General features: G+C 52.7%; 1 protein-coding gene across 1 annotated transcript; it reads left to right on the forward strand.

The window, feature by feature from the left end:
• Positions 1 to 5,148: 5,148 nt before the first annotated feature.
• On the forward strand, positions 5,149 to 22,443 carry LOC309684890 (electroneutral sodium bicarbonate exchanger 1-like; the record flags this gene model as incomplete). The annotated part of the gene is made up of 24 exons (XM_082500732.1): positions 5,149 to 5,169; positions 8,475 to 8,556; positions 9,268 to 9,402; positions 9,806 to 9,941; positions 10,133 to 10,293; positions 11,245 to 11,433; positions 11,580 to 11,689; positions 11,821 to 11,978; positions 12,352 to 12,439; positions 12,877 to 13,023; positions 13,188 to 13,279; positions 13,768 to 13,942; positions 14,078 to 14,211; positions 15,108 to 15,353; positions 15,456 to 15,561; positions 16,454 to 16,615; positions 17,318 to 17,431; positions 17,785 to 17,946; positions 18,533 to 18,784; positions 19,576 to 19,644; positions 20,922 to 21,095; positions 21,197 to 21,331; positions 21,748 to 21,845; positions 22,356 to 22,443. 24 exons carry the CDS (start codon positions 5,149 to 5,151, stop codon positions 22,441 to 22,443), a joined length of 3,234 nt encoding a protein of 1,077 aa, XP_082356858.1.
• Between the last annotated feature and the right edge of the window lie 3,441 nt (positions 22,444 to 25,884).

Here is a 25,884-nt window from a genome sequence, read left to right on the forward strand (position 1 = left end):
GAAATATTAAAAGAATAATGACACATTCCGCTGACCATCGGCGTATAACGTACAGTTCTGCCCTCCCAAGGCTTCTTTACGGCCCTTTCAGAAGAAGGGGGCTCGTTTTCGGCCTGATCTCACCTGTGCATTGTGCTGTGGGGACTGCAGACAGAGGGGGGGACAGACAAAGAGCACTGGATAGATTTGTTGTGGGTCTGTGCCTTCAGTGTTTTCCTGCAGTATTTCCCTCATCGATCGCTTCTGTTTTTTTCCTGACAGATTCAGACGAAGACCGTGGCCCAGTGTGTGGAATATTACTACACCTGGAAAAAACACGTAAGGTTTGGCGCCACCCGACCAGGACAGACAGCCAAAAGGCTCCAGCGAGGCACGGATGAGGTGGAGGCGGCTGAAGAGAAGGTAAGAGAACTGCCGGGGGTGGGTGCGAGATGCCCCATGGACGCATTGTCTCGGGCTCTGGGAAACGATCCCCTTCGCATTAAACTTGCTTCTGATGATTTTCGGGGATGTTTCATGACGTCCCAGTGCTCCGTCACAGGAACTGCCGGTGATCCGCCTCTGTGTGGGTCTTGCCAAAATGTTCCTTGCCAGGAAGCAGAAATGTGGCTCACAGAAATACATATTATTTAGGGGTTTTTTTTGATGGCAGCCACTGGGTAAGCATGTCCCTTCAGTTCTCTGTAATTCTACTGTTCTGCTGAGGACAGTAGAAATAATATGGTTTTTCTTTCACCATCTGTCTTTGCACCCCATCCTCCCCGTCGAATTTCAGCATTGTTTTGGCTGTTTTAGCGTTTGGAGGAGCTCAGCGGGGCAGGCTGGGGCTGATAGAACGCGTTCCACCCAGCACACAAATAAACCCCTCACTGCCTAGGCCGTTTGGGGATGTTTCCAGCCAGTTTTTCGCTTTAGCTGTCCCCCTTGCTGAGGAGCAGGAGAAATGAGCACAAGCTGTCTGCTTTACAGGCTGGTTGCAGCCCAAAGAAGAGGCGCCGGCTTGGGCCCACCAAGAAGCAGAAGAGCAGCGAAAAGACGCCCCGTGGCACAGGCAGTCCCTCCCGCCATCCCGGGGACGCTCCGCGCGGGGTTGGAGGCGCAGGCGATGCAGCTGGGTTTCCCTGCGGGCAGTGTGGAAGGTGAGCTGCTCGCTTTTTCTTCTTGAAACTCACTGCTTTGGGCTCAAACAGATGTAAACTCTCCGAGATGGCCGGGGGGGAGCAGAACTAAGGGCAGCTGGAGGATTCCCACTGTCCCGCCGCCACCTGCTGCTTTTGTTGGACTTTTAGCTGAAACCGCTGTGTTTTCCTGTGCCTTTGAACGCCTCACGGTCTCTTCCCTGAGGTGTTGGGGCACCTGTCCCATGCCGCACATGGCCACGTGTTGTCACCACCATTTGTTTAATAGCCGCTTTTCCTCTGCGCCTGTTGGAGCAACGAACCTGTCGGGATTGTTCCTGCTCAGTTCCATCCTCCTCCCGTCTCCCCTGCACTCGGGGCTCCTCCGTCTCCCGCTGACTGCAGCCACAACGGTTTCTCTCTCTCTCTTTGAAGGCCCTTTCCTCCCATTACAGGCCTGGGGCGGTTCATCTCCTTGGGCGAGAATCCCAGCGTTTCTCCTTTGTTTGGCTGAGAAAAAGGTTCCACTGAAGTTCCTTCTTGCGGTTTGCGGCCCGAGGGCTCCCACGCTGCAGTCGCTCGTGCCAAGCGACATTGCTCGTGCCACGCAGAGCCACTCGAGTTTCAGTCCGACCCGATTTTGATCCATCGTGATGTTAATTCTCCTATTTTAATCCCCAATGATCTGCCGTGTTTAACCAACGAGGTCCCACCCAGCCGGGGGTACCGGCAGAGACTGTGTGGCACCACGCAGCAAAACGCACAAGAAACTCACAAAATTAGAAGTAATGAAACGTCGTCTAACAATTTTTTTTTTCTTAGAAAAGGAGTTAAAAATCCCCGTTTGTTTTTTCCCTTCCAGGGTGTTTGGGACAGTCAACGGGAGGAACGCGCATGTGAAATACCATCGCCCACGGGAGGATCGGAAGGCCCTGGGGACGTCTTCAAAGGGCGGCGAAGCCGGCAGAAGCCCAGAGGGTGACCTCCTCCCGTTGGCAACTGGGCAACTGCCGGTGCAGCCCAGCAACCAGGTCCCTTTCCTCCACTAAGAAAACCCCACCCACCATCTCTCGCCTCCAGCAGCGCCTGAGCTCTGCGGAGGGTCCACCACCACGAGGTCACCCCCGCTCCAGAAAGACCCAGAAGATAAGAACAGCAGAGAATAAGGTATTGTATTTAATAGTGTTTCCCCCTTAGGTGATAGTGACGTGTAGATTTTCGGTCTTAGTTAGGCATATTTTAGCTCTTAGTTTTAGGCTTTAGTGTTGTTCTGATAGGAGTAAGGTTTGTTGTTCTTCTGAGAGGAGTAAGGTTTTTTTTTTATGTGTTCTCCTCAATTTATTAAATTGAGCTGTTGAACGTTCAAGTCCTGGGGCTGCTCTTGCTGGGTTTGAGCCAGAAATAATCGAAGCCGTCAAAACCCGTTCTGTGCGGTTGGTGGTGCGAAGCAAAGGAGAACCTGGGCCTGCGCCACACAGTGCTGTTCCCGGGTTGGTTTTCCCACTGGAGAGCGCAGCGGCACTGCCATGACAAAGCCGGCAGCAGGATTGGGGCGGGTGAAGGCGTTGGGTGTCTGCGAGGCCTCTTGGTTATTTGCCAGAGTAGGCGTTGGCCTTTCGTGCTGCGCTGTAGCGCCCATCGGTGTTTGTTTGCACAAATAACGCAGCGTTTGGCAGTGACAATGGTGGTTGGGTTAGTTCAGGGAATGACATCTAAAGAAGGGGGCTGGTCTCTGCTGGCGGTGTACCGGGAGGGAGAAAAGGTTTACTTTTCGTTGCCAGGCCACCTGATTTTCATGGCTTTGTTTTTTTGTTTTTTTTTTTGTTTTGTTTTGTTTTGGTTTGGTTTTTTTTTTGTGTGGCTGAATATTCCCGCCCGGTTGAAGCAAATCTGTATTTTGGTTCTGTTTTGTCTTTAAAGGATTGATCTTCAGGTCTGGGCCATGGTAAACTTCTTTCCCCGAAGCGCCCGCTTTGCAGAGCGGGTACGAACATTCTCCTTTTGTTTCCCATCACTTGTATTTATAAAAAAACTACCCTAAAAGTCAGAAGAGGCATCGGCGTGTTCACACCTCTTCCCTAAGCCTGCTCCTCACTGCCGGTGCTGCCCAAGCGATGCCAAAAAGGCGGGAGTTTGGGAAAAATACCCGGCACCCTATCTAACTGTGGTGTCCAAAACCCCGCGGGTCGATTTAACCCCCCACTGACCCAGGGAAGGGCTCCACGTGCCAGTTCCTGTTCCAAGTCTTGTTGCTGTTTCACATTGATTCTAAAAAATCAGAATGTGGATGCAAGAACAGAATTTGGACCAGATTCTCCGGCGCCAGGACAGTGCACCGATGCTCCAGGGCGCTTTCCCCAGCAGCGAAGGCCTGGTCTGGCAGGAGGGCGGTGGCGGGGATGGCGAGGTACTGCCTGCTCAGCTGCCCCATGGCCGGGAAGCGATGCTCGTTCTTCTTCCACCAGCGCAGCAGCTGGTGCTGCGCTTGCAGAGGGGCTCCAGGATGTAGTTTTCCAGTTGCTGGTGGATCTCGGGCATGCTCTCCATCGGGTCCTACCCCAGAAGGATGTCGTAGCTGCTCTGAGACGGGGCGCTGGCGCATGGGTCCTTGCGAGCAGGCAGCTGGCTGCCGGCATCTGCGCCTGTGGCTTTGGAATCCGAGTTTGGCACCCCAGACTGGGTGGCAGATGGGGACTGGTGGTTGCAAACCCGCAATAGCGTGGTTCTCACTGGCTGGTGCAGCTCGCTTCTCAGGCTGGGGCTGAGAAACTGCATCTCCTTTAAGTGCAGGTCCAAAACAGATAACTGCTGGGCTTTCGAGCACTTTCTCGAATGCAGTTCCCTTCAGTTTGGAAGACGGCAGAACATGGAGAATGGCATTACATGCGATCTACTCCTTGGTGTATTGATTGGACAGGGAATCAGTCAAAAGAGAAAATAAGAAAAATTAATTTGCCTTCTACTTGGATGGCAGAAATCTACGAGAGGCAATAGAAGGGGGGTGGTGCTGTGAGGGCCATGGAAAGGGGAGTGAAGGGCATCTGCAAGGTTGGAGGGGGTAAGGAGGGGGGTAGGTGTCTAAAATGGGGTGCTGGGGGTGTGCAAGGAGGGGGGGCAGCAGGCCCCTGAAGGTGGGTGTAAGGCATCTGCAAGGCGGAGGGGTGGGGGCGCAAAGGGGGAGGTGAGGGGTACCCAAGGTGGGTGTGGGAGGGAGGCACCTGGGCGATGCCTGTTGGGGGTCTCCCCACCAGACCCCCCCCTCCTTGTCCCCTCCTCCGCATCTTGATGTGACCCCCTGGTGATGCTGCGGCCCTTCAGAGCAGGGGGACAAAGGCCACTGTCCCCGCAGAGCCCCATGCCACCCGGTCACCTCAGCTATTGTCCCACCGGGCGCTCGCGCGGATGTGCCCGGTGTCGGGGTGCAGGCAGGAGGTGGCTGGGTGGTCCCCCCCTCTTTCTGCATCTCCTTGGCCTGGGGGAGGGCCTGTCCGCCCCCCTGCTGCACCCATGGGACCCGGCTGCAGGAGGTGCTCTCGGGTGCAAACGAGAGGTGGGCAATTAATTAATCTGCCCTGAAATTACAGCTCACGGGAAAGACTGAGAGGAATTTGCGTCTCCGCCAGCAAGGGATGACGGTCACGTCCTGGTGATGCTCAGCTGTGACCTGCGTGTGTGTCCCCCCTCACAGCCCCACTTTGGGGCTCTGGAGATGTGTCCTCTCCCAGGTCCAGTCCCCGTCACAGCCCAAATCCTGGCTCAGGAGCCAGAGGGGTCCCTGCAGGGGACGGTGCTGATCCCCACGATAGCAAAGGAGGGAGCCACAGGACCGGTGGCTTCGTCTGGGTAGGATGGAGATGGAGAGGGGCGAGGAGGGGGGTCTCCTGCTCCGCCACCAAAGCAGCTCCCCCAGTTTGGCCCCTCATCCCCTTATAACACTGGGATCAGTGTTATTAATTACATTTTGTGCGAGATTAATTACATCAATCCTCCCTCCGGCTGCTAGTGGCCAGTCCAGCTTGCGTGTGACGGGATGAGAGGGCCGAGGTGGGAGGTTTGCCTGCTTGTGTGATGCTTTTGGCCTCCCCCGGCACCGGGAGGACTCAAAGCCGGACCTGAACCTCTGCTTTGTGCTTTTCCTCATCCTCAATTACACCAAAGCTTCCCCAGGGAAAGATTTTTCTTTCTAACCGGAGGAGTTGCACTGAGACAGGTAAACTGAGGCAGGACAGTCAAAAGTCCCTCTCCCTCCTGCTGGGACAAAAAAAACCCTGCAGCAAAATAATAATTTGGAGAAGTTTTCTTGAGAGGGAACAACACCCTCTGCTCCGAAACTCAAAAGTGAGCTCGCCATCCCCTTTCCCAGCCCAGTTTCGATGATTTGATGTTTTCCAAGCGCCTGGCAGCGGCGGCAAAGGACAAAGAGGGAAGGCGAAGCGTCTGTGAGTGCTGGTACCCATCCTGGGATGGGATAATTTGCTTTCTGGAGGCATCTCTCCGTCCTGCTCTGTCCCATCCCAAGCCCACACATCTACAGATCCCATAGACTTATTAAATTCTTAAATCCTCCAGCGATTTCCTCAATGAAATAACCTTTCTGAGTCCATTTGAGTGGCTTAATCGGGGAAAAAGAGGGTTTTGAGTGGCACCGTTTCCTTCGGTGGCATCTCTGTGCGAGGTTTGCCACGATTTCGGGGATGCTGCAACAACTGGGGAAGGGCGATGGGATGCTCGGAGCATCTTGCCACGGACCCACTTGGTTTCTTTCCTCCTGTCTTTGCGTCTGAAGCTTTAATACTAAATAATAAAAAAGCAGCAGAGATCTGAGCTTGGATCCCGATGGGATTTTAACAGATTAGCCCTCGTTGTCACCCTCCTTCGCTGTGTTCTTTTACATCCCATGTCACCTTTCAGGGCGAGCCGGGGCCGTTAACCTTTGTGCTGAGCAGCGCCGGGGAGGAAGTTCATGACAACAAATGAATCTGTAGGCTGGAAATGAGGGATTAGCTCCGCTCGGAACATAAAGTAGGGCTGGAGATAGCTGGCGGAAGCGAGGAGAGTAAAACATGGGGCTTCTCTGGACATTTCCATACGGCGTAGGACTTGGTCTGGCTAACGAGGGTTTATGGAAGCCGAGAAGGGACGGAGGCCGTGCCAAAGGGAGACCTCCCTGAAACACCCTGATTTGATGCAGGAAATGTTGATGAAAATCAGGGCTGCCCCATAACGGGCATTTCCCCAACGGTTTGTGCCTCACATGGTCTTTTGGCAGTTTGGGCTTTCAAGTACACTCAAACACTGTGTAACACCTTTTGCCCTGCCAAGATGCAGCGTTTCCACCCCTTTTCTCTATTCTGGATAGTTTTTCCTCAAAACAGAGCAGGTTTCTCCCCATCCGCTAAGTTTTCCAAGCGGGATCAGTATTGGGGTGTATGGCTTTAAATAACTGCCGGGGTCACCCTGAACATTCCGATCCCAGCAACGGTCGCTGTTTATGTGCTGGAGATGGTGCAGACTGGGAGTCACTGGTCTGCAGTCGGAGGGTTTGGTCCTCTGATTGATCTGGAGGCTCAGTTATCCCCCAAAACCGGTGACCGACTTGAGGATGAAGCAGGAGGAGGGTCCCAAAATGACACTTCTGGAAGAGTTACAGGTGGGAGGGCTGTGCCGAGGAGCTGCGCATCCCCCAAAAAGGGGGGGGAGACTTCCCAAAATCCCACTGGCATGTCGCCAGAGCAGGGAAGGATGCGGGGGGGACGATGCTTTGTGCCCTGCCGGGGGCAGGTTTAGCATCGTGGGTGGGAGCACGGAGCCAAAATGGTTTCTGAGAGAGAAGCAGACATTCCCCATGTCGCTCGGGGGGATTTGGGGAGCTGTGATGCCCAAATCGCTCCGTTTATTCCCACTCTGACACCCCTGTAACACACTCAAGCTCGCCGTTGTATTTAAATTGCGATTTTATTTCAATTGTGATTGTATCTAAGTTGCGATTTAATTTAAATAGCGATTTAATTCAAATTGGGGTTTTATTTCGGTGGCGATTTTACTTAAATTGTGATTTAATTCAAATTGGTGTTTTACTTAAGTAACGATTTTACTAAAATTGCCATTTAAAGCGATTTGATTAAGCCCCTTTTGTCCCATGCCTTTTCTGAGGTTGGGGTTTGGGGTTTTGAGGTTTTTTTCCGGTAAATCTGGAGGGGAGTAGACGCATTGCTAAGAAGGGACAGAGGGTGGTGGAGATCGTCGTGGGAGAGAGGACGAGAAAGCCACAGGCGCGTCATAATCCGGCTGCCGGGTGACGTGGGCGAGTGCCGGGAGCTGGTGGGGAGGTCGCAGCAAGTCAGCTTTGAAATTAGTACTCGGGGACCAGAAAAAACTCATTTCCAGATGGGAACGTTTGTTCCTTTTGCTCATTAAATTAACTGGTGAGCGGGGGAGGTGTGAGCTTCCCGAGCGTTGCTGCTGCGCAGCGGCAGGTGATGCCATTCAGTCAAAGCAGGGATTTGGGGGATAAAAAGCAGATTTCCGGTATTTTGCTCTTCTCTAAAGCGAAGTGTTTCCTGGAGGCCCTTTCAAAGTTGCAGTTGCGACTCGAGTGTGAGACGTGGTTGGGTTTTTATTTCTTTGAGCGCGGTGATCCCGGTGATGCCCTTCCCCAGCCCAGGGACAAGGGGAGAAGAGAACGCCTGTAGTTCTCCTTTGGCTTTTAAGGCACAGATGCTCTTTGTGCAGCGCTGGCAGTGGTATTTCAGCCAAGGAGGGCATTAGCTGTTAGCCTTTGGCTTTTCTTTTGAGGAGAAAAACGCAGTCTTGCTTGCAGCAAGAGAAGCCCGAGCCTGGTTGGGCTGAAGTCGAAGCTTCACCCTTGCAGGTTCTTGAGGGCCTTTGGAGGTTGGTGGTGGCCATGTCCTGTGGCCAAGTGCCATCTAGTGAGTTCTGCAGGTATCACGTTTGGAGAATGAAACTGGCTGTGCTCAAAAGTGTGGAGTTGGGTTCCCCCACCCCACTCCACCCCAGTTTGGAAATCCCTTTTTTAATTTTAATTTTTCGAAAGGAACCACAAGAACGAAGCAGGAGGTTTGGTTTTGGTTTGAAACACTCAACTGTCTCCCCTTTTAGTAAATCCTTCCAGACTCACGGTATATACAATACAGGTGACATTACAGGTGGTTTTATTTGGGTATGGGAATAAAAACCTCCAAGTCCGTGTTTTTAGGGCTGTGCCTGGAGGAGGAGACACACGGAGGTGTGATGCTCTTGGGCTCGCGTGGCGCAGGGATGGGTGATGACTGGGAGGACGTAAGGGAGCTCTCCTCACCTGGCCCCAACTTATATCTTCTTCTCCTCACTAAACAGAGACACGACGAGGAGGCGGTGATTGACCAGGGAAGAACGAGCACCATTGTCAATATTCACTATGAGAAGGAGGAGCTGGAAGGTGAGTCGGGAGAGGTGCCACCAGTCCCACGCGTTTTCCCGTCGCGCAAAGTCCCTGCTGCGTCCCGTGCTCAGCATACGCATCACCTGCAGCGAAACGTGGCGTGCTTCTAAATAAACAAGCACATTTATTTTCACATTGTTTTAATATTATGGCTTTTAGACAGAGGGGAAAAAGCCCCCGTGGCATCTGCGGTGTGAGCGTTGGCCACAGAGCTTGGTAGTTCCCAGCTTGTTTTCTCAGAGGCTGCTCTTGGCTTGGAGAGGTCAGGAGAATAAGTTGATGGCTGCAGACACAGGGCTGTGATTTTCTTTTTTTTTTGTTCCAGACTTCATTATCACAGGACTGATTGGATATCCTCTTGTTGCCTTGTGCCATACAAAGATTTTAAAAATAATTACCTTCTGTCGCTGCTTAATGAGCAGGCCTGAGTGTTGTCCAGCCGAAGCTGGAATTTTAGACAAGGGTTGATACTTTCAGGGCACTTTTAGGTGACCTGGAGCCATCGCTTGTTGTTGCTCTGTTGTTGCAAAGTTAGAGTAAAACAGGCTTGGAAAAAGGGAGGGGTCTCTGACATTCGGGGATGCAGTGAAACTAAAATGAAGAGAAGTTGGTGTTTCCTCCTGGGATGGATGTGCTGGTTTAATCGTGGCAGCGGCGTCAACCGTCTCCGCAATATCGAGAGTGATGCGAACACTGCTTTTTTCGCAGGCCACCGCACCCTGTCCGTGGGCATGCGGATGCCGCTGGTGAGGCAAAGCCACCGGCACCACCGACCCCACCGCCAGAAGCATCAGAAGAAGGAAAGGGAGAAGGACTGTGCCCCGACGGAGCAGGGCTACCACTGTAAGTCCCGCCGCAGCGTTCACGAGCCTTCTCGGGGCTGCATGGGTGCCGGGGTCCTCTGCAAGCAGGTCTGTGTGGCTGATTTGTGTGGTTTGCTGTTCTTCTGAGGGAAAGTGGCGTTATTTGGGAGGCAGTTGAAGGCATAATGGATTGAGGCTGGTCTTCCCTAGAGGGATCCTGCCATTAAAAATGGAAACGTGGGGAAGGAAAGTGGCCCGTCCTTATGCAGAGGTGGAACAGATGCTTCTCCTTCTCCGTGGCTCTGTGCAAGCCCGGCCAGACCCGGGGGAGAGGGGCTAGCCCAATATTTAGGGCTGAACTGGTGCTGATCGATGGCCACTTTGTATGTGAGCGTGATGGGTCGAATGCAGGTGTGGTAACGGGATTTATCTTCTGCCCCCAGACACCCCATCCCAGCGGGTGCAGTTCATCCTCAGCACCGAGGAGAACGAGCAGCATGTTCCCCACCACTTGTTCACCGAGCTGGATGAGATCTTCCTGAAGGAGGGTGAAGATGCCGAGTGGAAGGAAACGGCAAGGTAAATCCCTGCTGCCGGCTGCGGTGGCAGCTGTGGGCTCTGCCTTCCGCTCTCCGGGACGCGAAGCTTTTGCAGCTGCAGGTGCCGATGCGCGGAGCCTTCTCCTCTTGCCGCCCCGTAGCTGCACCAAAGGGGTTGCAGAGCTGAGGCTATTTTCTTGCAACGGGGCTGATCGTGCCCGATGTCCGCAGGTGGCTGAAGTTTGAGGAGGACGTGGAAGATGGTGGTGAGCGCTGGAGCAAGCCCTACGTGGCCACGCTGTCCTTGCACAGCCTCTTTGAGCTGCGGAGCTGCATCATGAACGGGACAGTGCTGCTGGATGTTTGTGCCAACAGCATCGAAGAGATCGCAGGTACTGAGCGCACTGCGTCCCGCCGGGAACGGCCGAGCTCAATTTGCCGCGGTGCCCTTCACTCCCATATCAAGCCCTGCCCCAATGGCACGTCCTTTTCCAGAACCTCCGCTGTGTTTTTAAGTGGTGGGTTGCTTTTTGGATGTAGACTGGGTGTACAACAGTCACATCAGCTTTTTCTCCCAGTATGGGAGCCTTTTGAAAGCAATTTGTGGGGTCAGAGAGGCGATTAGAGAATATTCTCCGGCCAGAAAGGAGTGTCAGGGCTTGGCAGGCTGCTCTCAGGAACACGGAGTCTGCGTAAGAGCTGAACCTCCTTAAATAAACTACTTACTACAAGCTGTTTCCTCCCGTTCTTTGTTTTGGTTTTTTTTCCTATTGCCTTAACATCCAGGATTTAAGAGCTTTAAAGGCAGAGTTTATCTGGCAGGTGACCAAGCAGCATATTTCTGTGGGGAAGATAATTGAAGTTAATTGAAAAAGCAGCTTTGGAGAAATTATCTTTGACTGGCAGGTCTCCATTCAGCCCTTGCAAGAGCTGGAGAAATCGGAGCCGTTATTAGCACGTTTCTCCCCGGGCTTGCCAAATTGCAGTCGATGGGCAAAGGAAACTCTGGGAAAGTCTGTGATAGAGATTGCTTATAATTTGTTGAAATGTGTCGAGTCTAGAGAGTCTGTCTAGAAACGCCAGATCGGGCAAAAAAATGGCATTATCTAGGATGGGGAATAATTATCTGAGCGGAGTGATGAATAAGCACTTTGATGATGGCTTTTAGCAAAAGAGAATTCTTCCTTTCGCTGCAAAGGCTGAACTGCATTAAAACGTCTTGCTAAGCAAGGCTGAGCCCACGTTAGGGTATCCTGCATGTCGCAGCCTTCGCCGGGGGCTTGAGGGGTCGGGGCTTGGGGACTTTCTGCTCTGACGGCTTCGTTTCCCGTTGCCATCTCCAGATATGATCCTGGGCCAGCAAGAGCAGTCCGCAGAGTTTGATGAGTGCACGCGGGCGAAAGTTCGAGAAGTGCTTTTGAAGAAGCATCACCATCAGAACGAGAAGAAAAGAAACAACCTTCTCCCCATCATCTGCTCATTTGCTGACATGAGCAAGAAGCAGTTAGACGTGCATCCCCTTGGCAAGCCAGGTGAGGGTTCCTGCAGGGTTTGGTACCCGGTGAGGGTTTCTGCCAGGCTTTGGCACCAGGTGAAGGTTTCTGCAGGGCTTTGGCCCCATTAGACTTCTCCCGGCAAAGGAGAAGTGTCCCGATTGCTCCTTGCCCGTTTTTCTCAGTGTCTTTCTTTCTCCTCCCAACCCAAACACTCACTCCTCATCCATCTCCCACCACTGCAGAAGCTAAAAATGGGGTGAACCATGACAGCCATGCGATGGATCTAAGCAAGGTGAGACACTCGTAGCTTTCTTACACTTTTTGGCAAGATTTGCTCTTGCAAACTTAGCTGCAGAGTGTTCTGCAGAGTGCAGTGGACTTTACTTTTGGGGTAATGGCCTGAAAATCCTTTGTCATGCCCAGGCGGAGCTGCGCTTCATGAAGAAAATTCCCACCGGGGCTGAAGCGTGCAGCGTGCTCGTAGGAGAGCTGGATTTCCTTCGCCAGCCCATCGTGGCATTTGTCCGCCTGAGCCCAGCTGTCCTCCTCTCGGGCATGATGGAAGTTCCCATCCCAACGAGGTCTGAATGAGAAGCGCAAAGTTTTTATTTAAAAAAAAAACACCACAACAAAACACCAAATTCATGCATCAGTTGGGCGTCCCAGGGGAACACAGCCAGTGGGAGCAAGCACGTTTCTCCCACCCACATCTCCCTGCTTTCATTCCTCCCTTCCCTGCTGGAGCTTTTAAACCCATTGGCCAATTTTAATGAAAGTTGGTCCAAACCTCAAATTTGTGTTTGGTTTTGATGCGTTTCAAATTCATCACCGGAGTCGGTGAGCCTACACATCCCCCCTGGAGCCACGCTCTGGGCTGGGAGCTCCCAGGGATTTCCTTGGGTGCCCTTTGAGTGAGGCCATGTTCTTCTCTCTCATTTTGGTTTTCTTGCCTAGGTTCCTGTTTGTTTTGCTTGGACCAGGAGGAAAAGCCCATCAGTACCACGAGATCGGCAGGTCCATGGCTACTATCATGACGGATGAGGTGTGACGAGATAAGAGATATCTCCGGGTCATTTTTTTGGGCTTTCTTCACCTCTTCCTGTCTCTGTAGTAGTGAGGAAGAGGGTTTGTTGTCCCTGTTAGCTGCCTGCAGGAGGCTAAAATCCCACCTGGGCTGCAGCCCGCGCCTCATCCTTCTCCCCAGGGTCCCCAGCACGCTGTCCCCAGTGGTGGCATTGCCAGGGCCAGTGAAACTTCTCTGCTTGAAGCAGAAGGCTGTGGTGTGCCATGGGGGACGGGAGCCTGGTGGAGATGGTTACAAATACTGTGATGCACAAATTTTTCCTTTGGGGGGAATATTTCCTGCCACTTCCAACAGGCGATTTGGGGGAAATGACCTTGCATTTAGCCAAGAGCTTATTGCACTGGTTAGGACATCTGAGATGGGTCATCCTCTCACCAGGTTGTCTCCTACGGCAGGTTTTCCACGACGTTGCCTATAAAGCCAAGAACCGGGCTGACCTGGTGGCTGGCATCGATGAGTTTCTGGATCAGGTCATGGTTTTGCCGCCAGGAGAGTGGGATCCCTCCATCCGAATTGAGCCCCCCAAAAACATCCCTTCGCAGGTGGGTGCTGCGGCAGAAGGAGGCACGAGGGGGACGGGCAGGAGGGCAGCATGGCTGGGGGTGCTGCTCAGGGGCCCAAATTCACAGGTCACGTACCCAGCCCAAAAAGCAAACCAAGCCAGTGGCTGCAGAGACATATCTTTATCTTATTTCCATTTTAACAGGAAAAAAGGAAGGTGCCAGAAGCTCTCGATGACAGCGCTTCTCACAGCAAGCCGGAGAAACACAGCGGTCCTGAACTGGAGCGGACAGGAAGGTGTGAACTGAAATAGTTTGGTGGGGTGTTTTTCTGTTTGGTCCTAAAATCTGAGTGCGCACCTCCCTTCTAGCAGAGTTTTGGGGTGAACTGGGTCAGTGAAGGGGCTCCAGGTTCCCAGCTTGGTCCCCTGGGCTGGGCGGGTGGGAGATTTGGGCAGCTGGGCTGAGCCGCAGCATGGTTGCACAGAGGTTTTCTTGCTTTGGGGTGGAAGCAGATGTGTAAGTACCTCCAGGTAGAGCTCTGCTGCTTCTCAAAGTGAGGGACTGTTGCAATAAGAGGGGACGGGCTCTCAGGTTTGGTCTCTTTTTCTTTTTGTTGGAGGGGTTTTTGTATGCCTCAGTTTCTACTGGGGCTAAAATGGAAGAAGGAGACTTCTTTTTAGCAACGGAAGTTACTCTGTGCTTGTGATTGTCCTTCCTCAGCCAAGAAAACTTAATGCGGTCTTCCACGAAAATGTTGTGGTTTTTTTTTTTTCCTTCCTCCAGGCTCTTTGGAGGTTTGATCCGGGATGTGAAGCGAAAAGCCCCCTGGTTCTGGAGTGACTTTCGGGATGGTCTGAGCCTGCAGTGTCTGGCGTCCTTCCTCTTCCTCTACTGTGCCTGCATGTCCCCCATCATCACCTTTGGGGGACTGCTGGGGGAGGCGACCAACGGCCACATAGTGAGCACCTCTCTCTGTTGGGTGGCACGGGGGAGGACAACACTCATGCAGAAGTCCTTGCTGCAGTGAATTTGCACTTGTTTTTTTTCCCCCTAATGATTTAATTACTCACTGCTGCCTCTCTTCCCTGGACAGAGTGCCATGGAGTCGCTGCTGGGCGCATCCATGACCGGCGTGGTGTATTCCCTCTTTGCTGGCCAACCTCTCACCATCCTCGGCAGCACCGGCCCTGTCCTCGTGTTCGAGAAGATCCTCTACAAATTCTGCAAGTAAGGCTGGCTGCTGCGGCCAGGTGCTGCGAGCGCCTTTGGAAGAAGGCAGAGATGGAGAAAAGATGTTTTTCTTAGTGGTAGTTGGTAGATTTAAGTTGTCTTCTGTGTCACAGACATCACGCGCTGCTGCTTTAGTATGTGACGGTGCAGGAGCCCTCAGTCTCTGAAGGATGGATGGGTGGTTCGGGGTTTTTAGGGTTAAAGTGAAAGAGCAGGAGGAGGAGAAACCACAAGGATGTGGATGCCCGAGATGGGCTGCACAGGGAAGATGAATCTTGACAAATGACTCTGGTTTGGGAATGAGGGAAGATTTGCTTTCCTCTCAGTACAAACTCGGGCACACTTTTGCATGAATTTTGCTGGAAGTGGAAATATATTTTACCCACATATCCAAAGAGTTTTCTGGTCCAATGTTTTGATGATTTTTGAGAAAGCAGGAGCTTTTCAGGCGAAATGGATATTTTCCATGACAGTCTTCTTGTTGTGGCAACTGTGATGGGAGATTAACCCCCTTATTGCAATTAAATTTATTATGAAGCCCCAACTTGCTGGCAGCAGGTAACTGGGTGCAAACCGAGCCGGTTTCGCTGTTAGGGCATCGGGGTGATGTGAGAGAACACCACCTTCCACAACAGGGACCTGACCTCAATTAGCCTCCGAGGCATTAACACAAGGTCATTGTTAAATAAGGAGAATTAAATAATTGGCCTCTCCTCCTGCGGGCCCACACCCTGCGCCGCAGCCCCGAGGCTGTCTGTCGTAGGACCGGAAACTGCATTTACCATCTGCAGCCTTGACACGCTCCTGAATTGCTGCCGACTTTCCCCGAAGGAAGGCACGGCTCGGAGCCTCTTGCTGCCCTCTCCACCCTGCGTTTTCTTTTGCTTTCCCAGGGACTACGCGCTCTCCTATCTCTCTCTCCGGGCATGCATTGGTCTGTGGACCGCCGCCTTCTGCATAGTGCTGGTGGCCACCGATGCTAGCTCTTTGGTGTGCTACATCACCCGCTTCACCGAAGAAGCCTTCGCCTCCCTCATCTGCATCATCTTCATCTACGAGGCTCTGGAGAAGCTGAGTCACCTGCGAGTGACCTACCCTGTGCACACGCACAGCAAGCTGGACTTCCTCACCATCTCCTAGTGGGTTTCTTCCTCCTAAAACGCCGCTGCCCCTTGGCAGGAGCTCAGGGCTGCACCTCCATCGCCTTCCCCTCACCCCCGTCTTGGCTTCTCTCCTCCCAGCTGTAAGTGTGAGGCACCGACCCATCCCAGCAATGAAACCCTGCAGTTCTGGGAGAGCAACAAGATCAATGTGTCTGGCATCACCTGGGAGAACCTCACGGTGACTGTAAGTGCCCCGAGTCACTGCTTCCTCGTGTCGCGGCCGCGGGGTCCAGGGGCACTGGCCTGGTGCAAAGCTCAGAGCCCTTCAGGTGATGATGGGCTTCCAACTGTGCCAGTGCTGCTCTGAAAAGTTGTTACTTCAGTCTAAGGTTTGGGTTTAACCCCCTTGGGCCTGGGAAGGAGAGTCCACCTCATCCCCGACATGGTGGGCAATAACTGTTATCCTCAGGACAGCGGTTCTGTCTGGGAGCAAGGTTCAGTGGGTGCTTTGGTTATTGGAGAAGTTGGAGGACTTCAGTTCATGCTTGAAGGCTGTAATTAGCTTCCTTAATTGGTTCCTAGTAACTCCAGGCCTTGCTTTCTTACTCAGCGCTGTCTGAAGGTACGTGCATAAACTTGCATGTCTGAGCAGCCCCTTGGGCCATTGTTGCTGCAAGCAGAGCTCAGGCACAGGGTGGGACGCTCTTATGGACATCTTCACCCCCCTTGGCCGTGTCCTGTGAGCCCGACCCTGGGAAGGGACAATTTGTCTCTTCTCCTTTCCTGTCGCTGTTGTCTTAGCCCTCCTTCCCCGTTCCCTCCTTCCCCGTCCCCAAGAGTTTCCAGTGTTTCCTTCCCCTCTGGTGTCTTCTTCAGCCACGGTTACCTGCCGTTCAAGCAGAGGATGTGCCATGGGTCTGTGGTACGGTGTCCCATCACATCTCCTCTCTCCGCTGTCTGTGTAGTTCCATGTGTCACTTATTCAGCTGCTGTTGATCGTTAAATATAAATCTCCGCTAGCTGCAGCAGTCCCGAGGTCACAGATCTTGGAGCAAGATCCTCCAAACTCCCTAGTTATCCGAGGTTTCCTTGCCGCATGTGCACTACCTTTGTGTCCTGATGCTCTGTTTCCCCAGGAATGTCGGTATTTGCATGGAGAGTTTCGTGGACCTGCCTGTGGACACGATGGCCCCTACACGCCCGATGTCCTCTTCTGGTGCTGCATCCTCTTCTTCTCCACCTTTGTCCTGTCGGGCTTATTGAAGAAGTTTAAAACCAGCCGCTACTTCCCGACCAGAGTAGGTAGAAGACGGTGGCCAGCAGCAGTCTCCACACTCATTTCCCAAAATGGCTTTCCTGGAGCACTAAGCAGTGTTTGCCACCACTTGGTCAAACTGGGAAATATTGGACCTTGAAGGCCAAACTTGGATGTCCCTCACTCATTTCCAGGAATGCAAAATGATCGTAGCGTTTCCCACCTGCCTCGCGACCTGCCCCGGAGCAGTTTTTTGCCCAGGCAGTGGGAAATCGGGTCTTCCAAAGTTGGTTGTCTGTTGTTTTTTTGTTTGTGTTTTTTTTTCACCTGGTGTGCCCAAGGGGAAAGTTGATTCAAATGAGGAACTGCCATAGAAAAAGACACAAAAGACACTGTTTCTTCCTTTTGAGGAGTAAATGATGCCTCAGTGCCTTATTCCCATTGTAGCTGTGAGTGCAGCTGTAGTGGCAGATGTCTGTTTCCTTATTTTTTAAGTTATTGGCTTTTTTTTAGGGTTTGAATTTAAACGACCCTTTTCCACCTAATTAAACTTTTTTTATTGCCTGACACCAGATCTCGCAGGTACAAACACAGCAACAGTATCTAACCGAGGGATTTGGCTGCATCTTCTCAGAGTGGTGGGAATTTGTTAACCAGCCTTAATGCTGTTGATGTCTTTAACTTTTCCATCTCACGATATGGCCCCGTTTGTGCTGTCCCTTTCAGCTCTGCTTTCTTGCCCCAGGTACGGTCCACAGTAAGTGACTTTGGTGTCTTCCTCACCATCATCATCATGGTGCTCATTGACTTCCTGGTTGGGATCCCGTCGCCGAAGCTCCACGTCCCCCACATGTTCAAGGTAATGGGGTGTTTTGGTGTGGAGCCACTTTCAGCTCTTGGGGATGCCACAAGGTGATGCTGGGACAGGACAGGGCTGAGTCTGGAGATGCTGGTGGTGTTACCATCTCCTCTTCCACCTCCGAATGCATTGTTTCCTTCTGGAAAGAAGACGCCAGCCCCAAAACTTGATACCTACAGAAGTATCTATAGGTGCTTGCGACGAGGACGCTGGCACTGCTGAACCCCGTAGGAGAGGGTGACACGAAGGCAGGGCCAGGAGATGAGGCGGCACAGCGATGGAGAGGAAAATCAAAGCCAGTGAAGTGGCTGGGCTGGGAGTTGATCCTGATGTGTGTTTTGGCTTTGTTGCAGCCTACCAGAGACGACCGCGGGTGGTTGGTCAACCCCATAGGGCCCAACCCTTGGTGGACGGTGTTGGCCGCGCCCATCCCAGCTCTGCTCTGCACCATCTTGATATTCATGGACCAGCAGATCACGTCTGTCATTGTCAACAGGAAGGAGCACAAGCTGAAGGTAAGGGGCTGCAAGAGCTGACCCCATCCCCACCCCACTCTGGGCTGCAGGTGTGGGGAGAAGCTCCTATGCCAAGTGCTTTGTGAAGGCGTTGGTTTGGGACAATGTCAGGCTGTGTGGCAGGATGCTCTGCTGGATTAGTGATGTCTCAGGGAGCAAACGAGGGGAGTTCAGATGAGCAATCTTTTGGAGGAACAAATTAATTTTCAAGCACTACAGAAGCGTGTTTTTGTTTCAAAACACCAGCAGGAGCTGGGGGAACGAACTGTTTTGATGCACTGCCAGAGATAACTCAGGGTCACATCTTGCTTGCAAACAGTAGAACTTTCTTTATGAATGAAAATAGTCTTTTTGTTTGTTTGAGAAGTAGCTATTGCACAAACCTCCCAAATCCACTTGGTCTGAACCCCTGCCAGATTTTCATGCAAGGTGCTTGCGCAAAGACCAGATCCATCCTTATTTGTTGCCAATTCTTCTAAATTTTCAAGAGGGTGACTTGCGCCCAAGTAGGGTTTGAGTCTGAGTCGCGACGTTGTCCTCGCTCTTGTGCTGTGAGATGCTCTGTTCCTTGTTTTGCTGCCCACAGAAAGGATGCGGGTACCACCTGGACCTTTTCATGGTGGCCGTGATGCTCGGGGTGTGCTCCGTGATGGGGCTGCCCTGGTTTGTGGCTGCGACTGTCCTGTCCATCACCCACGTCAATAGCCTCAAAGTGGAGTCTGGCTGCTCAGCTCCAGGAGAACAACCCAAGTTTCTGGGGATACGAGAGCAGAGAGTCACCGGCTTGATGATCTTTGTGCTCATGGGCTGCTCTGTCTTCTTCACTTCGGTGTTAAAGGTAAGAGGAAAATGCAAAACGCCCAACAAGCGTGAGCTTTTTGGAGGTTTGACAAAAACCATCCCCTCCCTCCAGGCCTGAGTAGGTGTGGAGCAGAGGAGGAGGCGATCCCAAATCTTGAGGCTTGGCCCACGGTGGGAACCAGCCTTAGTTATACTTTCCAGCCCTTCACACCCCAGTTTGGTGTCCTCGAGGCAAGCGAGCAGGACAACTGCTTTAATTCCCAGGTGTCTCTCAGGCCCACCTGTGTTTATGGGTTACGATGAAGCGGATTCAGACCAGTACACTGCTCTCTTTCAAGCAGGCAGCACCTTATGGGATGCAATTGGCTCCCCCAAATGCCTCCCAACAGCCGTTCCCAGTAGCTAAACATACCAAAATCATCCCCGTGGGCTTCCTTGTGTGTTCCTCCCACAAAGTCACCACAGCTCTAGGCAAAAGGAGGCACTTCGCTTTTGCGTGTTGCCACAAAAATGTGTAGAAATGTTCTTCTCCCATCACAGAACGTGGTGTACAGTTTCATTGGTGAAATGACCTATTTTCCTCCAACCTTTCAGGAAAATAGGATTATTCTAATGAAACGTAACTCAGAAGCTCAGCCTAAAGCAGAGCATTCACTCACTCACTCGCACACACAAAACCTCTACGTGTTGAGAGCTGAAACATCTCTAACCCTGTGGAAACTGGAAAGTTTTAGGCAATTTTAGGCAGTGCCTCTAGAAGAGAGCAGTAATACTGAAAAAGCAATTAAAAAAATAAATTATTGCATTCTTTTTTTTTTAATTTCCCAGTTTATACCCATGCCTGTGCTTTACGGTGTCTTTCTCTACATGGGTGTGTCGTCGCTCAGAGGGATTCAGGTATGGACTCTTACAGCGTGCAGCTCCCTGCTGTGTCATCTCCAGAGAGGCAGGAAAAAAGCAGTGGTTTGGGAGAAAACCTCCCCAAAAGCAGGCAGTGAAAGTATTTTGTATAAGGAGAAGATTGGTGGGGGCACAGGAGGTACGTAGGGCGGGAGGACCAGGCAAGTTCAGCGCGCTCTGCGTCACGGTTTGGGACAGGGCAGTGTTTGGTGTGGTGAAAATGGGGGAATTCAGTGCAAAGCGAAGGCGATTTCTACTGCCGGTGGGAATCCTCGCTGGGGGATTCAGTGGGCTGAGAAATGCCAAATAGCAAACAGAAGAATAGAATATATTAAAAATATATTTTTATAGAAGAACAGGGAGGGGGGGGTGAGATGGTCTGAGGAGGACCTGGGGTGCGGACTGATGAGAAGTTCACCATGAGCCGGCAATGCACAATCGCAGCCCAGAAGGCCGACTGCATCCTGGGCTGCATCAGCAGTGTGGCCGGCAGGGCGAGGGGGGATTGTGCCCTCTGCTGTGCTCTGCTCTGGGGAGACCCCCTGCAGTGCTGCCTCCAGCTCAGGGGCTGCATCACAGGAGAGACATGGACCTGGTGGAGCGGGGGCAGAGGAGGCCCCGGAGCTGCTGGGAGGGCTGGAGCCCCTCTGCTGGGAGGACAGGCTGGGAGAGTTGGGGATGTTCAGCCCGGAGAAGAGAAGGCTCTGGGGAGCCCTCAGAGCCCCTTCCAGTGCCTAAAGGGGCTCCAGGAGAGCTGGGGAGGGACTCTGGATGAGGGAGGGGAGCGATGGGACGAGGGTGGATGGTTTGACACTGACAGAGGGCAGATTGAGATGAGATATCAGGGAGAAATTTTTCCCTGTGAGGGTGGTGAGGCACCAGCGCAGGTTGCCCTGAGAATCTGTGGCTGCCCCATCCCTGGAGGTGTTCAAGGCCAGGTTGGACGGGGCTTGGAGCAAACTGGGCTGGTGGGAGGTGTCCCTGCCCAAGGCAGGGGGTGGGACTGGATGATCTTTGAGGTCCCTTCCAACCTAAACCCTTCTGTGATTCTATAATAGAAGGACGTGGAATAATTGCAATTTGGTGGGCAGCTCTCATGGACACACTGGTTTATAGATGGAGCAAAGGGAAAACGGGTGCTGCTCCCGGGAGGAACAAAGTGGGATCCAGGATTTCTCACTGCACGCGAGATCCTGAAAACTCATTCCACGTCCCAACAGGGCCGGAAACTTTCCGCATCCCCAAGGGGTAACTTTTCCGCTTTTATTTTGCAGTTCTTCGACCGCTTGAAGCTCTTTTGGATGCCGGCAAAACACCAGCCGGATTTCATCTACCTGCGGCACGTTCCCTTGCGGAAGGTGCATTTCTTCACCGTGATCCAGCTCATCTGCCTCGTCCTGCTCTGGGCCATCAAGGTGTCCCGTGCTGCCATCATCTTTCCCATGATGGTAAGAGCCGGTGCCGCTCGGCAGCGAGACGTTTGCAGCGTCAGAGTGAGACGTAGCATCATCTCACACCTCAACCCCCTCTTCCCTCTTATTTTGTGAAGGTTTTGGCTCTCGTGTTTGTCCGGAAAGTGATGGACTTCTGCTTCTCAAAGCGGGAGCTCAGCTTTTTGGATGACCTTATGCCAGAAAGCAGGAAGAAGTTGTCCGATGCCAAAAATGAAGCCAAAGAAGAAGAGGTGATGCTTGCTGGGTGCTCGGGGGTGGGTGTCTCCCACGGGCTCTGAGATTGCCTCTTTCTGTCACAGCTTCTCTTGAAATGTTGGGGGAAGATCCAAACTCAATAGAAATAGATCCTGACAGCCTGGATCCCGCATCATAACCTTGTTTTTAAATTAGCAGTGAGCTTAACACTTGAATAGCGGTATAATTTTTAAAGGTGCCATTTATAATAAACATTATAATTATGATGAAAAGATTTGCTCATAAGGGTGGTTTTAACCCCCTCCCAAAATGTTTGGAGTGAAAGGTCTTTCCCTGGCTGCGCTAACAGAAGGTCAGAAGGAGAGGGCAGCATGTGGGTTTTGCTGGGTGTTCAGTTTATCTCCACTTCGATCATAGACAGAGAACTTTGATTTGTCCCTTTTTATGTCAGGAGTCCCAGGAGATGATGGAAGCTGCTGCTGCAAACTCCGTTCGGCTGCAGCTGGGCAAGACCAGCAGCGCGGATATCCCAAAGCCAAGCAGCGACAGGTAAAGCCCCACCAAGCAGCAGGACCCCCGGCAAGATTAGCCTGAAGGGGGTTGGCAGAATTTTCTCCACGTTTATCTTTGCTGAGCATCCCAGCGCCATGCACTCAGCTTGGTGGGAAGAGCAAATTTATGGGCAGGGCGGGCGGCAGAGCGCTGGCACAGGCTGCCCAGAGAGGTGGGGGAGTCTCCCACTCGGGAGCCATTCCAAACCCGCCTGGAGGTGTCCTGTGCCACTGCTGTAGGTGCCCCTGCTCTGGTGGGGGTGGGACTGGGGGAGCTCCAGAGGGCCCTTCCAGCCCTGACCAGTCTGGGATTCTGTGCAGAGCCTTTGCACAGAGCTGTAGCTCTGCGGCTCTCCGGCTCGCCTTCCAAACCTCCTCATCCCGCCCAACCCGCTGTGCTTATGCGCAGCTTTGGTTCTCCTCCCCCCCGTTCCTCTTGCTGGTGCTGATGCGCTGGGTGGCGTCAGTTCCCACAGTCACAGATTGCTGTCTCAAATATTTATTGCAGGACTGATCCTTCGGAGATTAATATCTCGGAAGAGATATCAAAAACAACCGTGTGGAAGGCTCTCACTATGAGCACGGAAACAGTCTGAATCTGGGGAGGAAAGAGGTAAAGGATCGCGTGGGAACGTGGCCGTGCTCCTCTGCGAGCGGTGGCACGTGCCTACGGCTTTTTTTTTTTTGCCTGCAATGCCGAGCAAGCGGCGAGGGCTGCGGCACGCGAACCAGCTCCTCTCTGCCGGCGCGGTCCCACGAGCGGGGCAACAGCCCCACTGATGACGCTCTCCCTCCTTTTCTCTCTCCTCCCTCCCCCCAACTCCAGTTTTCATGTGTAGGAATCTTGACTTTGAAGGAGAGGCGTGAGAACGTGACTCGGGGATGTGCCCACGCAGACATGGGCAGAAACCGCTTTTATTTTGTTTTCCAGTTGGCGGATTCCCCTTTAAGCCACGGCGATGGTTTCAGCTGTCCTTGGTGTGCTTCAGGCATTCCCTCTCTCCAGAGCAGCAAACTGAGGTGCACATGACAGTCAGTGGGAGTTCGGTGGTGTTCCGCCTCCGTGTGTTCGTGTGTGGGTTGTTGCCGTTTTGTAGCAGTAGAGGGACTGCTGCCGCTTCATCGTTCAGTGCTATTTTTTTAATATCTCACTCCTCCTCTTCTGTTTCTCTTTTTGTTCCCCCAAAATAAACTCTGAATGTTTCTGTTGTATGTGAGGCATTCTCCACTTTCTTCTTCATCGCGACCAGGTTTTCGGGTCTGGTTTGGGGTCCTGCCTTCAGTTCGCCCTTCTGTCTCTCCCTGGCAGGAGAGGGATGCCCTCCGTGGCGGGGCAGCGCGGAGCGCCCGAGCGGTTGGGCCGAGGCGAAGGAAAAGCATTTGCTCCCTGCGCTCCAGTTTTACATTGGGGTTTTTTTTGAATTTTTGTTTGTTTGTTTGTTTGTTTTATGATAATTATTTTTCTTGCTTCGGCTCTGCCATCAGCCTGGAAGCTGCAAAAGGCAGAAATGGTGCCTTCTCCTCCCCCGGCTGTTAAATTAATATAAGGCAGCGCTTCAGATCAAACCCCTCCAATCCGCCGGGTGGTGGCGGGAGCGGCCAGGCGAGACCTGGGGCTCTGTGTCCCCGGGCTGCCCCTCCGCTGTCCCTCCGCTTTCCTTCCTTTTCCCTCCCTGGCTCTCTCGCTGTGGTGTTTTTTCCTCCTCCCCTCTCCTCGCAAAGCCGCGTCTCTCTCACAGGGTGGGATGAGCCCGGAGGCAAGTGGGAAGGTGCCTTTTCCTCCTCCTTTTTCCTGCCCCTTTGCAGGAAGAAGCTGTTGAGCAGAGATGGTTCTCGTGCTCTCTTCCCATCTCGGGGGGGTCGTTGGGCTGCGGCGTGGGGCTGCGGAGCCCAGGAGGAGAGGACAACCCCGAAGAAAAGGTCCCCTTGCCGCCCTCCACCAGCAGCGGTGGGATGGGTGCAGGGACCCTCCTGCCATCGGCTTATCCCGTCCCCTGCGGGAGCCTTTTTCTGCAGCAAACCGACCCAAAACGACAACGGCACGTTGGTGCTTCTTGCTAAATGGGGAGGGGGGAGAAAAACAAATCATCTATCAGTTTGCTCTGTAAGGATGGAAGCGGCGCATCCCCAAACAGGGCCAAAATCAGGCGGCTTTTACGGGACGGGGTTTTGCAAAGCGGCTGGTGCCAGTGCCCCACGGTGACGGTCGGAGGGGGAAGAAACTGGTTGAGCCCTTAAAAAGAGGAAAAGAAAAAGGCTCGGAGGAAGGGAAAGGTGCAGCACCGGGGTTTCCTTGCTGCTGTTCCTCCGGGATGCCCGTGCATGTCCCCTCCACGCTGCCCTCCCGGCAGGACCGTGCTCGCTGCTCCGGCTCTGCCTCCCCGGAGGGGAAAGGTCCCAGAGCAGGAGAGTCCCTGTCTCTCCCCCCTTCCCAAAAGAAACTTTAATTTAATCGTTACACTGGTGACCCACAGTGGCTGTGGGACTGGGGGCTGTGGTACCAGCCCTATTGCTGCCCTGCCCTTAAAATGGAATTATACACTTCTAATATAGGGCAATTTGTTTTTTTTTTTCCATTTTGTTTTCCTCCCTGTAAAAGGAGGGAGTGGGGCTGAGCTTCACTCCCTCCTGGCCGGGACCGGGGCCAGAGCCTGGGATTGTTTTCGGCACGTGCCGGGCATCACTCCGGCAGAGACAGAAAGGAAGAAAATCACCCTGGAGGGAAAACGCGGACGGTTTTGGGGCAGAGTGGGCTGAGTCCGGCTCTGCATCTCCCCCCTCCCCAGGGGCCACAAAACCTTGGCGGCTGCCTCCAAAAGTCCTTACTTAAAAAGCAAAGCAGATTTCCCCGGCGCGGCCCTCTTCTGCATTCGAAGCTCGGGGGTTTTTGCTGCTTACAGGGTGAGATTTTTTATTTATTTATATATTTATGTATTTATTTTTAATTAAATGAAAGCTGAGGCCTTGGTTAACAACGTGACTCTGAGCCACCTAAAAGGCGGCGGTAACCCCCCGGGCTGACTGTGGGACACAGTGCTGCGCCTGTCCCCCCCTTCGTGCCCCGTAATCCCACGGCCGGCTCTGTATTTTGGGAGGATTTAATATTTCCCTGTGCAGAGGAGAATTTTACGGGGAGGAGTCGGGAGGAAAAATCTCTCTCAAAGCTGCTGCTGGAGTCGCTTTAGGAATCAAAAGAGATATCCCTGCAGTGACCCGCAATGCTTTAGTTGGCAGCAAAGCCCCTTCCCAGCGAGGCGGGACGGGGGCTGCTGTGTGCTTCGGTGCCTTCAAACAGCTCCTCACACCCCCGGGGGCCCCTCGAAAGAAGTTTCCTAAAATGATACGCATAAAAGAGATCCTTAAGCGGGGTGTGTGTGTATGTAATGTAAAAAGGTAATAAAAAAGGGTGGGGTTTTTTTAATTATTTTAATTCCCCCCCCCTCCCCCCAGTGCGCTACATGTAGAAATACACCAATTATTTTTGTTGCGCAGATGCTGAAATATATTTATTTTATTGTAAGAGATGATCTAGTTTGGAAACACTCCGTGTTGTAAATAAAACTGGAGGTGGGGGGTGGGGGAATCCCCCAAGCGAATCTGTGTTAGTTATCACTTTGAATCTTTGTGTGGTTTTGTGTTTGGTTTTAGTTTTTTTGTTTCATTGGGTTTTTTTAATTTATTTTGGGTTCATTCTGTGGAACACAAATGACACAAATCCCTGTCGCCATCGTGTGGGTCCCGTCGGTGGAGCGTCACTGTGGACTGAGGGGTTCCCCCCGCCGGAGCTGGGACTGTCGTCCCTTTTTCTCTTGTTGCCCATTGAACGTAATGGGAAAAAAAATGGAATAAACCTCTCGTTTGTCTCACTGCGCCGCTGCCGTGTCTTTGGGAGGGCGGGGAGGAGGCAGAGGGGGCTGTGGAGCTTTTTTTGAGGGGGGGGGCGGAGGGGATGGAGGAGTGGGTAGCACTGATTTTTGGGAGAAAGCCCATTTGCCTGGGGCTGGGGGTGGGGAACCAGCTGACTGGGGAAAGGGCTG

Source organism: Vanellus vanellus (assembly GCF_965231255.1).
Source record: "Vanellus vanellus genome assembly, contig: HAP1_SCAFFOLD_38, whole genome shotgun sequence".
NCBI lineage: Eukaryota > Metazoa > Chordata > Aves > Charadriiformes > Charadriidae > Vanellus > Vanellus vanellus.